At 42.7% G+C, this 17,345-nt stretch overlaps 1 protein-coding gene across 4 annotated transcripts in view; it reads left to right on the forward strand.

Moving 5' to 3' along the window:
• Positions 1 to 15,745, forward strand: part of LOC102215707 (KAT8 regulatory NSL complex subunit 1) — a 40,509-nt gene extending 24,764 nt beyond the window's left edge. For 2 of the 4 annotated variants that reach the window (XM_005725743.1, XM_005725742.1), the window contains 13 exons: positions 2,558 to 2,699; positions 2,928 to 3,011; positions 5,635 to 5,744; positions 7,666 to 7,807; positions 9,543 to 9,708; positions 11,337 to 11,492; positions 12,149 to 12,373; positions 12,463 to 12,617; positions 14,147 to 14,271; positions 14,358 to 14,415; positions 14,746 to 14,858; positions 14,950 to 15,202; positions 15,295 to 15,745. In XM_005725743.1, the coding sequence (XP_005725800.1) occupies positions 2,558 to 2,699; positions 2,928 to 3,011; positions 5,635 to 5,744; positions 7,666 to 7,807; positions 9,543 to 9,708; positions 11,337 to 11,492; positions 12,149 to 12,373; positions 12,463 to 12,617; positions 14,147 to 14,271; positions 14,358 to 14,415; positions 14,746 to 14,858; positions 14,950 to 15,202; positions 15,295 to 15,513 (1,948 nt within the window). In that variant the 3' untranslated portion in view covers positions 15,514 to 15,745. The remainder of the gene's footprint in view (positions 1 to 2,557; positions 2,700 to 2,927; positions 3,012 to 5,634; positions 5,745 to 7,665; positions 7,808 to 9,542; positions 9,709 to 11,336; positions 11,493 to 12,148; positions 12,374 to 12,462; positions 12,618 to 14,146; positions 14,272 to 14,357; positions 14,416 to 14,745; positions 14,859 to 14,949; positions 15,203 to 15,294) is intronic. The other 2 variants (XM_005725744.1, XM_005725745.1) reach the window with 2 other exon arrangements.
• The last annotated feature ends 1,600 nt before the right edge of the window (positions 15,746 to 17,345 follow it).

Genomic DNA, 17,345 nt, shown 5'->3' on the forward strand with positions numbered 1-17,345 from the left:
GTGTGTGTGTGTGTGTGTGTGTGTGTGTGTGTGTGTGTGTGTGTGTGTGTGTGTGTGTGTGTGTGTGTGTGTGTGTGTGTGTGTGTGGAACAGCAACAGGAAGTAGTGCCAGCAGGAAACACTGCAGCTGTATTTACAGCATTGTCCTCCATACTATGTCGTAGTGAACGGGGACATAAGACTAGCAGATGTGTCAAGGAAGAAATTGGAATGTCTCTGATTGCACTGATCGGCTCCGTGATGGACGTCATCTGCCAGAGGAGCTCTGTTTCTGCTCAGCACCTCAGTAAGGCGGGATTCTTGGTTGGATTATTGGTTATTCCAGCGTCTGCACCCAGCCCCACCCCCCTCCTGCACCCTGTGCCCTGTAGATTTGCTTTTAAGGCCTGTCTGTTCCTCTCCAGACTGCCAGAGCGACCCTTCCCATCTCCCTTGTCTTTCTCTCCCATCTACCTCTGCCCTGGTGGAGGCTCTGGAAATTGAAAACAGGTTAGGGTGTGTGGGGAAGAGAGGAAAAAGAGGGAGTGCAAGGTCTATCTTTGTCTGCTATCTGAGTCATTACCTTCATTGTTCATCCACAGCCTCTGCGGCCCTGTCTTTGGAAGAAATGGCGCCCTCTGTGGTTGCTTCCGCACTGTGCAGGAGCAGACATTTTCCTCTCATGTCTGCCTTTGAAATGGCCATTCTGTGTGTCATACTGGTAAAATGGAGTACCCTGCTCTCAGCTGGCACTCGTTCCTTTCTCACAGAGCATACCCCTGCAGTGGAAACCCCCAGTTCTTTTTTTCTTTAATTTTTAATTTCTCCACATATTTATAATGCATGCCTAATCATGTTATTTTTTGACTCTAATGCTTTTCCAGGCTGCCTGCAGCTGCCACTGCTGGGAGCTCTGCTATAACGCTGATTCACTGACCTCTGCAGTCTGACAGCGGAAATGCTCCAAATAATCAATTTTAGTGTTTAATAATAGTTCAGTAAAACACCGGAAAGTACTTATATAAACTGGGAACAGACTAATAACTGTAGTTGAAGACCAGTTGCATAAATAAGTGGAGCTTCACTAAAGTCCACACTGGGTCCCAGCGAGATGAGGGCTGATGCCGACTGGTCGTTTTTTCTTATGAAGGTTGCTGATTGAAATGACCTGGAGGTGTCTGTGTGGCAGACACAATAAAAGCTGTTTGAATTCCTTAAATGCTAAGGAAGGGTGCTTCAGTGCTTCCTTTATTACCTCCTTTAGTAGCAGAGTGTACACTGAAACATCCTTTATAAAAGAAAATAATACTGTCCCACAGTTTCAGTAAATTAGGTGTGTTTTCTTTTTCACACAATAGTCTGTTGATATGTTTTGAGCCTTCATCAGCTGGCTGTGTTAAAACCTACATGTGACCTATGAACATCAAACTGCAATAATAAAACATGCTGCTTGTCAAGTTGTTTCCTGGTGTGAGGTTGGGGGATTTTTACATGAGAAAGCTCAATAAATAAAGATTATGTGAGTTTGAAGTTCACCACAATTCAGTTGAGTGGACAGGATGAGTAATTAATCTCAGTGAGATAAATATGTTGTTTCACTTCATAGGCTGTTTAGTCCTTTTTATTTAAAATTACAGCCTTAGATATAAAGTTGTTTTTCATTGGTGTTTCTATTTAATTTGACCTTTGTGAAAAGAAATTAGTTTGTTTTTGTCCCCCACCCCAGTCCAACCTAAGGACAATTGAACAAGATAAGACCATGAAAGCAACTCGCTTGTTTCACAAGCCTGAATTAGACCTTGCAATCAAAGCACAATGATTAATCTTTAACTTTGATCTTGCACATATGTTTGTAAGGCTTAACAAGGTGTGTAGAAAGTTTCATTAAAAACAATGTACTTAAAAAAAAAAAAAACTACTTGTACATTGCAGCCTTTTGAAACCCCCCTCAGCTCCTCCGTACTTTGATTTGACTCTTTTCAGTGCATCAGCTTCGAGACTCTTCCTTGCTATTGGTTGTTCCTTATCTTTGTGCATATGTGTGAATTTAAACACCAAAATAACAGCACATTTAAGACACATGGCTAACACAGGGCATTTACTCGCAGTAAAGATGTAGTAGTAAATAAGAACTTTATTTATATGATAGAGTCCTAAAAGGGAGATGAAAAAATGGTGAGAGATACAGCATCACATAAAAGGAAGCTTATAAGAACGTGGTTTTAGATTTCACTGGGTTTTTTTTTGCCTGGCTCATCTCCTCAGACTGGTGGATCGAAATCCATCAGAGGTCCTGATGCCTCAGTTCAGATTGTCTGCCTGCAGCATAAACCTTCCTTTTTGTTGTATTCTGTATTAGCCCGTTGGCTTTTTTTTTTTTTTTTTAGGTGTGCCTGTCTGTCTAGTTCAATGTGTCTGTGGAATTCAAACCATTGCTACAGCTGGTTTGGCTCAAATAAATAGAACCTAAAGTAGTGAAGAGTAGATTTGATCTGGACACACGTGACACAAATCACTATCACCCAGAGTATCTTCTGTTGACCATAACTTAAACACTCGTGTCATCCCCCCCCTGCAGATGGAAGCGAGCAGAGAGCCGCTACACCGTGGAGAGAGCTGCCATCATCAGCCACTGGAACTGGCTCCAGGCCCACATCTCGGACTTGGAGTACCGCATCCGGCAGCAGACGGACATTTACAGACAGATCCGCGCCAGCAAGGTCGGTCCTTCCATTTATTAGACACGTCTGTGCATTTTAGTTTGTTTTGTTTTTTTTCTCTGATGTGCAGAAAAATCTTCCACCAAGTGTAATAAAATCAGAAAAGAGTCCTTTTATGTGTATTTCCACTGACACTGTAGGATGAAGAAGCTCTGTGATGCATTTTAACTTGTATTAATTTCTTTATCTTTGAATTGAAAGTATAACTCTCATCTCTCGATTTCTCAGGGCTCAGTAGAGCTGGGAGGTGTTTCGCCAAGTGGGGTGCTTGCAGGTGGGACAGAAGTAAAAGCAGAGCCTGTAAACACTCAGGTAAACAGATTTGTTTCTTTAAAAATTGTCTTTTTAATAGAACAGTAGCTGCTAGTGGCTTAAAACCATTGTTTTTATTCTTTTTGTTGACCTTTTTATTGTTTTTACATAATTTCTGTCACATGTATTGTTGCATTTGTACATGGTCACATGAAATAGGACAAACATTTAAAAAAATGAGGTCACTGTATGCACGAGTAATCCCTGTGAGTCAGTCTCATAAAGCAGTAAACAGTTCAAGACAGAGGTTGTCTTTAACCCTTTAGAGCCGATCGGAGCGGGAACGCTCTGTTATGCGTAACTATTTTTAAATCCCAGTAGCTCTGCAACCACGTAAGCTAGCGCAAAAATTTTTTTTGCATATGAAACCGGAGGAGTTGTACTTACATCTTATGCCATCAGCTTGTCCTAGGTCACGGTTTCCTTCCACATAAAGCTTTGCAAAAACTGCATAAAAAGCGCTTGCAGGGACAAAAACATAATATTCCAGAAACACGCTTTACCGATCCGATCAGCTGTCCATAACACTTCCTACGTTGGAATAGACGTCAGCGCGAACTTTTGCATTTCCGCCATTACCTGCCCGAAACCGGAAGTGACGTCATTTTCGCGGAAATGTAGTCTTTTTTGCGATCAGGGCCTCAGGGCCTATACTGCTCTTTTTAAAAGTTATCTTTCTGTGTCGTTTCTGGGATGCTTAGGACTCATATTGCACTGCTGGAAATAGTTTATTTTGATGCATATGCTGCTTTTTTGCAAATTTGCAGTATAATATTTATTTTTGTTTTTCCTGCAGTGTATAAAAATTGGTGTATTTCAAAAATAAAACTATGAAGACACTCAAAATAAATTTCCTGTGGTGGGAAACTATTTTGTGCAACTTTTTTGTATTTACAGATTTGAGGGATAAGCCTCTTAAATTTCTCTAACTACAAATATATGTTAAATAAACCAAAAACGATTTTCAATGTTTTTTGTAGTTTATTGCACTTTTTTGCAATTTATGTAATTACTATGCACTTAATGAATACATATTATTAAAATCTGGGCTATAATGGTTGTATTGATGTATAGCAACTTGAAATGCTCCCAAAAATGGCTCCACAGCATGTAAAAATATAATATAAGCTCTGGCGGACTTGGTTCTATGGTAGGTCTTAAAGGGTTAATCAACCCAGCCACTATCTTGGATAGATTAGACAGACTGTTATCAGTTAAAATGGCAATTTTTACTATTTTTATATCCTTTTGATTTAGAAAAACATTTTGCCTGCATTAAAATACAACCGCTGACACGGTTTTCATAGCCCCCCCTTTCTTACTTAGCAAGGCTGATCCCATCATCTCAGGTACACAGCTCTGGCTGCAAGTTGCACAAGCTCCACCCACCAACTGTCCAAACCTTATTTTTGAGATGCACAACTAATCAGAATAAGTTGAAACTGTTTAAGACGGAGGATGAACCGAGATGAACTGAAAGCTTAACAAAAGGATTATTTTTGAATGAAGATGAGTTTAAAGATTTATGTAAGAGGCGAGCCTCAGATCAGTTTTTGTGAATACAAAGGGAAGAATACAAAAACAAAATTAGACAGCAGTAAGGCTACAAAATTTTCTTCTTGTTCTTCCAACAAATAGAAAATGGTGCAAGATAAAATCTTTAGCCTTCATCAATTCTTATAAATAACCCCATTCATTCTTGGCTCAAGTGTATAATGTAAAGATAAATAAATATTAATGAATGAATATTAGTTGTAGCCTTTATTCAGCACTTTGATCTTCGGATGCTGTGTTAGTGGGTAAATATAAGCAGCTCTGCTTTAGTCTATCCCCGAGAATGACTGAAATATTGAGCTTGTTTGTTTTCACACAGGTGGAAATGAAATGTTAAGTGTTCACGGGAAATTGTGTTCTTATCTGTTCCTCAGGTCTGACCGAATCAAAGCAGTTTAGAAAGGAAAAAAAGCTCCCTAACCCTCAGATCCAAATAATTTCTCTTGATGAGTCGGCCTGTCTGGGTGTTTAAATTGTTTATGTCTGTTCAGCTGCAGCTGTGCAGCCTCCCATTGCAGCGGTGTACATTTGCTCTACTGCATGTTGAACCTCATTAAATTAAATGTTTTTCTGTCTTTAAGGTAATCCGATTTGATAGCAAAGCTGCTATATAAATGGCAGTTGTTTATAGTAGCATGTTTCATTATACTTGACATATTTAACACAAGCTTTTAAAAAACTGTTTAAAATAAAAATATCAAAATGTTGCAAAGACGTAAAGTATAAATTAACACACGCTCAGCTATTGAGTTGAAATGATAGAGAAATGTGGAGCAGATGTTTGTGAAATGAGACAAGGATGACTGGAATCATGAAACTGTTCACTTGTGTAAAAGCTTGCGGAAAAAGTGCTTCAGGTTTTTTATCTTGATGGTTTAAGCCTTGGGAGAGTGAAGGCCTTAGCCCAAATCTGGACTGAATAATTCAAGGCCACAGGACCAAGATGATTTAGTTTGTCTCTAATGCAGTTTCCTGAAATACCGCCGGCTGCCTGAGTGTTCAGTGTGGTCAGCCTGCCAGTTAACACGAGGTGTAGTCTAACTGGTTTTGGTCTTATCTGTCGATGCAGGACGCCGGTTCAGAACGGCTGGAGCACATGGGCACCGCCCATATCAGCAGCACAGAGCCGGGCCCTTGGAAAGGTCAAAACGGGCAGCCAGTCAACGGCGTCCTCAGCAGGTACAGCTGCTAATGATTACCTCATTTTGAGTTCTCGGAAAGGCTCGCTGCCTTTCCAGGAAACGCGAGAGGGGAGTCCTTCGTTTGGATTTGCAGTTAGAGAGATGCTGATTTTAGCTGGAGTGATTAGTAGAAAAGTAATTAACCTTTTTCACAGCAGACATTTCAGCTGGAAAAACATCCACGTTAGTCATCTTTGCATAGTGGTGTTTTGCTGTGGTAATAAATGGACCCAACTATAATATTTGTCTCATGTGCTTTTCACGCAATCACAATATCCACTATGGACAAAGCTTTGTCTGTGACTTTTGTTTTTTGTAGTCTTAATACTGCATTTAAAAACAAAACAAAACTGGCACATCTTCTAAACATCAGCTTCCCTGAACTCATTTTTTTCTTAGCAAATGTGAAAGTGTAGCTGGTAGATGCCGCCTGATGAGACATGAAACAGTCTTTAACCTCCAGCTCAATAGTGCAAAGTTTGTTGAACTGCACCTGTGTTTGAATCAGGGATTTTTATTTAGTTTATTTTTGTTTCTGTTGTGTTTAGTTTTCAGGATGATTTTCTCCGTTTCGGTTTTGTTTTGATTATTAGTTTCAGTTATTTTTTTTCATTTCACGCAGTCAGTGGACACAGTCCTGTAGATCAGTGAACTTCTGTACAAAAATCGACATAACATTTGTTTTTGTAAGTGTGCATAGGTTGTTTTTCACCTGGTTTTGGTTTTAGTTTCATTTTAATTAACTGTAATGACCTCTGTGAGAATGAAGTGAGTAATAATCGTGTGAGCTCAGCCTCCTACACGCTGTGCTCAGGCAGCTTCCTCATTGCTGATGAAGGTTTCTAAAGCAGGCCATCTCCTGTTGTTAGTGCCATATGAGAATAAGTCATTCCTTTTAAAATTACGGTAACCAAATAGGAAGCCACCTGACAGAATCGGCTTTACTTTCAGTAATGACTTCAGTGGATTTTAATGAAGCAGTACAGAATTTTACCTTCATGCTGTGAATAATTTGCTAAATACAGGCTCTTTAAATGTCGATGGGTGAATCGGAGTTTCCTCTTTTTCAAGTAAAGGTGATATTTACAAGAAATTGTCAGCCCTGAAAATTACATTTAAGCTCTGTTAACACAAAAGAAATCTCCTATCACATACTGACCTGTGAAAAGTGTATTTTGGATAAAGTTTCCTGTAGCGAACGCTTGTTTATGTGCCTCTACATCATAGACATTAAAATTGGTGCAGTTTTGCTCCTGAACCTGTGGGTTAGAGTCACTTGGAGTGGGTGTAGAATTGATTTGCTCTGAAAATGCACCAAATTTCAACCCACTCGTATGGTGCTACAACCGCATCCCAAGGAAAATTTTTATTGTGTAGGTTCATGCTAAGGTTTCTGAAGGGGCACCAGTTGACTTGAATTAATTATAATAAAAAGGTATCATAGGACAATGTATTGAATTGTGTGTCCAATGTTTGTGTGTGGAAACTGTTGAAGTTACATCCTGAAATATTCAGACTCTATAATACATTAGATTACGTATTGTTCCAAACACAAGAAAGAGTGTGAAAATGTCCTCACAGATGGTTATTTGTAATCCTGTCACATAGGGTCAGCTCACATGTCTTGTTATTATCTTGAAGCCTGAATCCAGAGTTTAGGATGCTTGATGTGCTCAGTGATTTCGATTTTTTTTTAATTTTAAAAAAAAATATTTGCAGTTTTTTGTTTTGCAAAGTTTATAATACTTTGGGCACTGTATCATACAGACTGTACAGCTGCTAGTACAGTCTGCTATCTCTGAGGTGTAGCACATCTGGCAGCTAAAGTCACATTGATGAGTTTTAAGCTAATGAGATGCACTCACAGCTACGAGCACGCCAGCTTTTAACAGGTGCTAAATCTTCTCTCCGTGTTGTAGGATGGCAGAGAGCACAGACGCCAAGCATCAGCAGCCGTCGGCCTACGACAGCACATGCGTGGCTGCACGTACGCGGCCGCTAATCAGCTGCCGCCGCCGGCGACTCATTCAGCCCAACACTGTGCCCAACCTTAACGGCAAGGTGAGTTTTCTGCTCTGTGTGATTATTCTTGAGTTTCACTTGAAAGAAGCTGCAAGGGCACACGCGTGTGAAGGAGTCTTTGTGGAAACGGTGCGAACATGCTGAATGTTCAGTTTTGCACATTTAAGAGCAGTGAAAGGGCTTTTTGTTAGACAGCGCCTAGTGTTTTAGGCTTCACTCTTCGGCTGGTGCGTGACCTAATAACTGAGTAAACGAGAGATGGGGAAAGTAGGGCATCTTTATTCAGAGTCGAACAACAAAGGGTAGTAATGGCCCCATGTGACGACTCACAAGTTTTAGTTGAGGGGGGAATAGAAACGTTTCTCTAATTGTTTACACCCCTCCCCACTCTCTGGGAGACTGAGTGTGACTTTAAGTCTCTAAATGTGTTGAGGCTTTTAAACTGAAAAATACTACTACTACTACAATTAGGCAGTCATATTTCTCCTGCTTGTTTTTATAAACAATATTTTTAAAAAGGAAAAAAAACAGACTTTCAAAGAAACAACAAAAAGGTCCTTCAAATCAAAGCATGGTGAACCACATGATTCAGAAAGAGAGAAAATCCTATCAGTTCAGCAGGACATAAGAAGCTTAATGCATGTTTTACATTAAACAACTATTTACATTATAAAATCCAAATCGTTCACAGCTGTCGTTTTAAAATGCTGTGCCTCTAAAACAGCTTCTCTTTTTTAACACGTTTTTATGATGTAGTGAAAAATAATCTTAATCATTTCATGATTAGTTATAAATAACCCCACTTTTATGTTTACAGAGTGTCAGTATTTACAGTGTTGACCTGATTGGTTTATGTTCCCTCCTTATCAAAGCCCCAGGTTGATCACTTTGTGGACTCATCGTCTTCCACTGATTCAGGATAGTTTGGTGATGATCTGTTCATCATGGAGCCCATCACAAGGCAAAAGTGAAACCAAGTGGCTCAGAGACCACCTGATTTTACACCAGGAAACTCCCTAAATCATAGCATAGAAACTTGAGGCACTACCACAGCTTCTTTAAAGAGTGTGCTGAAAGAGATTTAAATGTACTATATTAGTGTGTAATAATATGGTTGGTTTCAGTAGTGAGGAGGAAACACTGATTATTTCTGTGGGACGAAGTACAGCGAACTAAACCGGTGTCAGACACGTCCACGCGCGTTCATCTAGCAAAACACAATCAAAATAGGAGCTGATATCTCAGATGAGATGGAGGACATTTTCTGCAGAGGAACTTTTGAACACCAGTGATTTACAAATTCTAATAGGTATTGTCTGATTATATTGGGGGGGGGGTTCTAGTAGGAGGACCAAACTCATTAAATAGAGTGGAACACAAACTGAAATGGCTCAGTATGAAAAAAATGGCACAGCTAAATAGGAAAAAAATAGAATAAAATACAAAAGGTCAATGGAAAAGAAGAAAATCTAGATAAAATTCAACAAGGAGCTTAAGGAGCGGGTGCAGTCTGTTCTGTTTTTGTATCTATTAAAAGAGAAAGTTTCAGTAAAGTACCAGCAGAACTAATAATAGAGCAATTTTAAAAATGGGGGGAATAGACATAAAGCAGGCACACGGAGCATGACGTCAGCGGCTCTAAAGAGCAGAACATTTTCTGGCATGACTCACTCAATAAGTGTTTAACGGCCGTGTCGGTGAAGCCGCTGAATTATTAATAATCACAGCTTGGCTGTGAATGATTTGCAACCGCTCTCGTTTGTCCTCCTGGCAGGCCCCGAGGAGCAGCTGCATCCAGTGTAACTGCAGGGTTAACCCCACCTGTGTGATGTGCGGTGGCTGGCCCACCCCCAGAGAGGACCCTCAGTACGAGCTGCCCACCCTGGAGCGCCTGTCAAGGCTGGATCTTGGCGTCCACCCCATCCTCTCCTTCCCCGACGGTCAGTGCTGGTCTCAGAGCGGAGCTTGAGTTTACGCAGCCATTTCCTCCTTTACATTCAGAGGGGAAGACAAACAAGGCGTGGCTGTGAGCTCAGCAGGAAGTTCTGCTGAACATATTTAGTCATTTAGAGTCTTCTCTCTCTCTGCGCAGCAAGGAACTCACATAAATGAAGACAGGAATTTCTGACTTTACTGCAAATCAAAACATGAACAGTTTTACACGACACGGACAAATGAAGCAGTAGGTTTGGCTGAAGCTCACAGAATAGATTATCTAAGGTTGCAGTGTAAAGCACACAGCCTGGCGCCAGATTCAGCCTATCAGGACGTCTGATTTGCTCCCAGAGGGAGGGCAAAACTTTTCAGGCAGTTTAGTGTTCTATTTTTGCCTTTAACGATAAATAAAATGTGTAACCAACAAACCAATAAATGACAGGAAATAAGTTTTATTTTTTAATTATACAGGGGGAAAAGTGTAATTGTCTTAAGTCTGGGTTGTGGGCTGCTCGTCTGTTTTCCTGTAATTTAACTGGGTTATTTCTGAAACTCTGAGCCCAGAGGAGATGTGATGTCGTGTTTTCTTTTCACTGTTTAATCATTTTGTTTTTTCTTAAGCTATTTCAGGGTGTCTCATGGATGTAATTTTCACTGGGCACCTAAATTTGTTTACACTAAAACAAAGGGGGAACATTTTGGAGGTGACTTTAAAGGTTATTAGTGAACATTTGGACCGCTGCTCTGAGGCTTGTTTCATGTGAATCACTAAACTGCAGAAAACTCTTCAAGAGTTTATAGCACTAATTTTAGGAATATGTCTTTTGTATTCTTGGACTTGGCATGATTCATATTAAGGATGATAATTTCACCCACCCTCCACCCCAGACTACTTGAAATGCTATATTTGTGGCAGATATTTGTGTTTTTTCTCCTGTGAGTACAGCAGCATGCAATGTCACAGCTCCATACAGACCTTACCAGTCTGATCCCTGGTAGCTACAGTGCTTTCTTCTCCTGTTCTTGTTGCTTAATGGTGTCTGGCAGCCTGTATGTGCGTTACTGCTGCGTTCTTGTTCTAGTAGTAGTGCTTCAGTAGTGGATATTCCCTCTGGGGTTAAAAAAACAAACAAAAAAAACCCTGAGGGAATATATTTATTAGCTGAAGTTGGGCTGCACTGTGATGTAATATCAGTTTATGCTACTGTGTGCTCATCTGAACCTCAATTTGCCTAAAAACGCTCAACACTTAACCCTCATTACATTTGAGTTTTAACACATCCACGGAAAACTTTGCCCCCTGGTGGGGGTAATGTGAGTGTAGTTACAGAAGTGCCCTCAGTTTGTCCTCCTGTGTGAAAAAAGTAAGCTCCTGATTGGCTGCCCCTTGGAAACATCTGGAAGGTCGAGATGTGTGCCTGAGAAGAGCCAAGTGTAGAAAAAAACTGCCCGAGACTGAGTCAGCATTTATCTCGTATGCTGACCTCGTTAATTTGAAAGTTTCACCGTGTTTAACGTGAACCTCCGTCACCATAACAAGAACGTATTTGACAGAATATGAGGGAAAGCATAAAATTTTCTTCAGGAAGTTGATTTTTCTGAGTCTCGTTTCCTCTGCCGCTGTCTTCCTCAGACGTTTGTATAGGTCTGCGCCTGCAGCAGGTGATGAAGAGCCAGTGGCAGACCAAGTCACTGGAGAGGAGCAAACCACTGAAGAAGCTCTCCCTCAAACACAAGCTCTCCTCATCCAAAGAGAAGCACAAGTTCACCAACTCGCTCATGGCAGTCAGTAAGTATGGGAGCTGTCCGAGCGGCAGCTTTCTGCCATTTGACGGCAGCACACGAGCACAGCGACGCCTCTGAGATCACATCACCCAGACTTAAATACGACCTCTCACATTCAAAATAAATATAAGACGTGAAGAAACAGACAAATGTGTACAAATGTACGATGTTACGAAATGTCATTTTTAAAGTCAGCACATTATTGGGACACAGTGTGATTGTTGTTCAGGTCAGGTTTCTGCTTAATTCCAGCTGTGTAGGTTTCACAGTTCACTCTGTCCTAGTAGCTGCCGTATTTCCTAATTTCACGCAATGAGACGCTTCTCAGAAGAGAATCTGCCTTCTGAGAAGGCCCGATCTTGATGTCATATCCACTCAGCTGAGAACAGAGCAGCTGTTGATTGGTTGTTATCCTAGAAGAGAAAATACGCATTTACTAATTCCACCATCTCACAAGTGAAGATTTAATATCTGACATATGAACATAAGCCAACTAAAAACTTCAGGCAGTGGATTTTTAAACTCAACAAAAGTCTTGGAGTAAATTTTTATTATCTGAACATGTTTGTTTTAATGTGTAATGTAAACGTCCATGACTGTGGAAGCGCCGTCAGTTGTCCTAACCTGTGACATATATGACAGTAACCTGATGTACTCCTGGTGTTGCAGGATTGGGCCACAAGAGAAGCGCTGAGAAGTCGAGGACAGTTGACAGCAGCGTTGGCGGAGGCGGCGGCAGCAGCGGCGTGATGAACGCGGCCAGGCTGGAGGGCCAGGCTGTGTGCAAGACAGAGCGGCTGCAGGCCATCTCGACCCCGTTAGGGCCGTACGACAAGAACTACAGCCGCAAGAGAATAAGGGAGCACTCGCTGGAGAGAGCGGACTGTGAGTTACACGTCTGCAGCAGGGACTGCTTTAATCTGAGGTCCCATCAGTGAAACCCGCCTGACTTTTCCTTTCTTTCTTTCTTCCAGCCTCCCCCAAGCTCTTCATGGACTCGAGCACCCCCTGCACGACTCTAGCCAACATGCACTCGTCCCTGCACAGCCCCCTAACACGCCAGCTGTCCACATCTTCAGAGAACTCTGTGCCGCTGGGCCTGAGCAGCCAGAGTGTCCCGAGCACGCCTGTAAGGACGCCACCCCAGATCTCACACCTTATTTGGATGATTCAAATCATCAGTCCGGGGTTTTTAAAAATGCTCGCTGTGTTTTTTTTTTAAGCAGGCTTTACTGCAGTCATATATTTTATTAATGACATTCATTTATTTCAGTAGCTGCGTGGAAATCTGATGGTTTCACATGACACAAGATGACAGGCACAGCATTAAAAAAATGTGTTCCAGGGAAAGTCTTAGACGGGGTGTGTGTGTGGGAAAGCTGTGCTGTAGTGAGGAAGACGGGAAACAAATTGAGACTTCTGCGGCGGCAGCATGCAAACAAGCTGCGAGCGTCACTGTCTGATGCGTTTTTGGCGCCATTAATGCGAACAAAAGTAAAAGTTGAGGCTCGGTGTGAGAAGAACACTGCCTCGATAAACACTCATCACACAGTGTTTGTCGCTGGGCGGAGGTTCAGACGTTAAACTCGAGCTGAAACTTTTTTGTGGTTGCTGGAGCAGAAAAAGCAGCAGGAAACAAAAACACTCGGCAGACTCGTTGCGCCAGCTGCTGCCGTATCCGCTCTGTAACTCGTGATCTGTGACCCCGTTCGTGGTCGGAGCGCTTTAACGTGCTGCGCTGTCTGGGCTTGTTTTTGTTTTTGCTTTTTTTCTCTCATTTTCATCATTATTATTTTAATAATTTTACTTTATTTTAATTCATTATTTTCACACTTCAGAATCAGGCTGTCTGTGTGGATGCTTAGCTTAGCTTCAGGACTTCTTAGCGAGTAATCTGAAACCATGAAGCAGCATTTTACTGATTAACCTGCTGCTGTGGATGGGCTCACTCCAGAGGTTCTCACGGCTGAAGTTCAGTCTGCTTTCAGCGTCTTCTTCCTGCCGTGTGAACTTTTGGAAGCAATTTAACTCGTCCTACGTCTTTTTTGTGCTTGTATTGAATTGCATGTACTCATCTTCACAAACTTGTTACAAGTCAATGATGTTTTGTCTTCATTTACATCCAAAGTTGAGTCTCTAAACCTCGTAAAGCCTCTTTTTCACGGATATTAAAGTTCATCTGGTGATTTTCTTGGAGCTGGATAAATCTGGAGCGCTCTGTTTTGCCTCGGTTTGTTTTTCGGGAGCTGAAGGAGTATTTGGACCTAGAAATGGTTAAATGCTGCAGACTCGACCAACTGATTGTGACCTGCAGGGCATCTTCAGCTCATTTGCACACTCACCCTAAAACATGAGCGTGTAATTGTTGCCTGCTGGTCTTTTACACCAACATGGACAACATTTATTAAACAAAGTCTCCTTGGATTAAGGAGGAAACCTGTAAATTGTAAATATCCAAATGTGTTTGTGAAGTGAGCTCATGATGACCTCAGTTTCTATTAACCTTCATCTTTTGGATTAACATGATGACACGTGTCATCCTCCCTGCAGGCTGTGAGAGCGTTTGAGCTGAAAGTGTGTCGGAGCCGGTCGAGTCGTTATTGTTTGCAGACTTCTGTGTAAAGTCTCGCTTGTTTACACTCCTCCTTTGTTCTCCAGCAGCAGCCAATCAAGAGGAGGCGAGGTGAAAGCTCCTTCGACATCAACAACATAGTAATCCCCATGTCTGTGGCTGCCACCACCCGCGTGGAGAAGCTTCAGTACAAAGAGATTCTCACGCCCAGGTAAACCGATACCTGCATGGAAAAATACCACTCTGCTGTGGCCGCTGGTTCCCTGCACTCACACGTTTTTGTCTTGTTTTCTAAAGCTGGCGGTGTGTGGACGTCTTCTCGCAGCCCATAACCGAGGAGGAGAACGAACGCGAGGTGAGAGAACCACCTCATCTGTGGTATTTATCAGATTTCACGTAAGCTGGGATGTTAGGATCCGTTCAGGAGATCCTGAGCTGCTGAGCGAACAGTGACACCTGGTGGTCGGATCTGACTCGTACATTTTAACCTGTGAAGCAATCATGAAGGCTTTGAAAACCTAAAAACTCTTCTTTCAAATTCTTAGCGTGACATTAAAAGTTATAAAAACATCTCAGCGTCGTTGTTCGAGCTCAGATGGTCAAACTGCTTTCTCTCAGAGTGTTTGATGATTAAACTGAAGCAAACGAGTTTTGGGGGTCCTGATGACATGCGATGTTTCTGCAGGTGGAGGACCTGTCAGACGCAGCTTTCATTCAGCTCCATCAGGCCTATGAGGACCAGGAGCGCACTCGCTGGACTTGGAGGGCCCTGGCTCCTGCTAAGAGGCGGGGCAGCAGGTAAGAGCAGCATCATACGCCTCAGTAAGCGCCTCGCGTTTGTTGTCACGCGGCAGCCGTGACATTGACAACTCCTCCGTTTCTTCCTCAGGTCGTACAAGTCCGTGGACGGGCGCACCACACCTCTGCTGTGCGGGACCAACCCGCCCACCCCTCAGCCCGCGTCCCCCGACCCGGGCCACTGCCCAATGCTGCATGACTACAGCTACGTGCCGTCGCCCATGAGTCCCGCCAGCCCCGACACCGCCTCCAACCCCCACACGCCCTGCTCGAGGGACTCCCACCGGCTCCTGTCCAGTGAGGACACGCGGTGCTCCACGCCAGACTTCACCTTCGAAGAGCGGGTACGTAGCTCCACCCCTGAGGATCAGTCAGCCTGTGAAGCGTCTGAAACTTTCATTCGTTTTTAACACCCGCATTTTTCCCCCCCCCCCAGACGGTGGCGCCGTGGGAACGCCGGTGCTTCCCCCTGCCCGAAGACCCGGCCCCAGAGCCCGAGTCTGAGAGCGACCACCAAGTCAGGCCCAGGATGCGCAGCATCTCAGGTTGCCGAGCGATGGCCTACGGACGCCTCGATTCGGATGACGCAGAGCCGCCCCTTGACGACGAGAACAGTGGCGGCGCCCTAAAACACAAGTCCTCCACCCACCGATGAATGAGGGCCCCCCCACACACCCACACACACACAGCTCCTCTCTGGCATTAACAAGCAGAACCTCAGCGCAGAATAACATTAAATGGGTTCCTGTTGTTTGATATTCAAACATCAGTCTAATACTTTCACAGTTTTTAGTGAACATTACGGAGATAGAAGCCTTTCCCGACACTTGTTTTTTGTCACACGAAAGAAAAAAAAAAAAAAAAAAAAAATTTTAAAAAAAAAAAAAGTATAAAAACAACACGTTACAAAAAAATTTCTGTAGTAGGCTAAACAATGTACATGGGGGCTTAGTGGTGTTTCATACGTCGCGTGTACACTCGTAGCGCACTATGTAGCGGACTCCTCAAAAATATGGCCAAAGGGTTTTTTTTGTTTTTGTTTTTATTGACTAGTTTGCTTGTAATTCCCATGTACATTTTTAGTGGAGTGACAAATAAAACAATAAAAAAAAGGAGAAAAAAAATCAGCCCTTCCTCTTCCTCCGCCCCCTCAGACCTTCCTCATCCAAATAAAACGGATACATTTGAGATGTGGTTCCCCCTCCTTCCACTAGAGGTCGCCTGAACTCACCAGAGCACTTCTTTAAACTGCCAAGTCTGGTTTGCTTCATTATGTTTGTTTTTTCATTCCTGACGTGTTTTTTGTTAGTTTTTCTCTCGTTCTGTTCTGACTCATCCTCTTCTTCTTTTTTGTGCGTTCCTTTTAATAGTAAATCATTCCTTTTTTTTGATCTCCCGCCGCTGCCTCTGTTTTCAGTTCAGCTTCACAGAGGGCAGCACAAACAGACGCGGCGTTTTTAAGTTTGTTTTTTATTAGTGTTTTTTTTTTCTTTTTAAAGCACTTACCCCTCAAAGCGCCGCCGCTGCATGTCAGCAAACACGCTTGCGTCCGATCCCGACGGCACAAAGGCGTCCACTTAATTTAAAAAAAGAAAAGAGGAAATGGAAACGTCAAATCGCAGCGCGGCAAACAAACCCCGCCCTCCCTCCTCTCACATTTCACATGTAGCAGCTCTCAGCTGAAGCCGCCCTGAGCTCAGGTTCTCCAAGGGAAAAAATCTTCTGCTGCCCCCTCCGACCGATCGATCGATCGAACGTCACACTCAGACCGGATTTTATTTTCACCACATCCTCCATATAACCTCACACACTCCTCCTCCCTCCACCTTAAAGTAACTAATTGCTATGCAAAAAAAATCTATGGTTTTTCATTTTACACCTTTTTATCCCGCAGCCATTCAGTCACTGTTTGTTTTTTTCTTTTTTTGTAGTTAAGCGAGATGTCGATGTACCTGTTTGATTGTTGCAGCAGTTATAACCTAATCAAAAAGCTGAATTGTTTTTTCTTTTTTGTAAATAGTACCATTAAAACATTTATGTTTAACTTGGTGCCGTGGTCCTGCTCTCAGCTCATTTTAACCTGTGTGATGTCACCGCTCGCCGCTCGCAGGTGTAGCGCTGCGATTGTCCTCTGGCTCCGGGTGTTTGAATGCAGACTTTTCATAGGTGGTCCTGAACGAGCCAGAAATCTACATTTTTACTGTCAGATTTGATGAAGTGAAACAACTGTGATCAGCGTCCTGATTACACCACCACCTCCACCTGCTGCGTCTGGAAGTGTCATCCTCACTGAAGTGTCCTGTTTTAAATCCATAACCGACCAATCAGAACGCAGTAACATGCATGGTTTATGTAGAAAGTAAGATTTTCTTACAATGAAGCGAGGAGTTTTAATTCTGACTTACTTTGTCAGAGATGTGAAAGGTTCACAGCTGGGGTTGAACGTACGCCCGGGCTCACGGGCACCCAGGCAGTGATTAAATGGGG

Source organism: Pundamilia nyererei, unplaced genomic scaffold, assembly GCF_000239375.1.
Source record: "Pundamilia nyererei isolate P.nyererei 1_Seehausen unplaced genomic scaffold, PunNye1.0 scaffold00017, whole genome shotgun sequence".
In the NCBI taxonomy this organism is placed as follows: Eukaryota; Metazoa; Chordata; class Actinopteri; order Cichliformes; family Cichlidae; genus Pundamilia; species Pundamilia nyererei.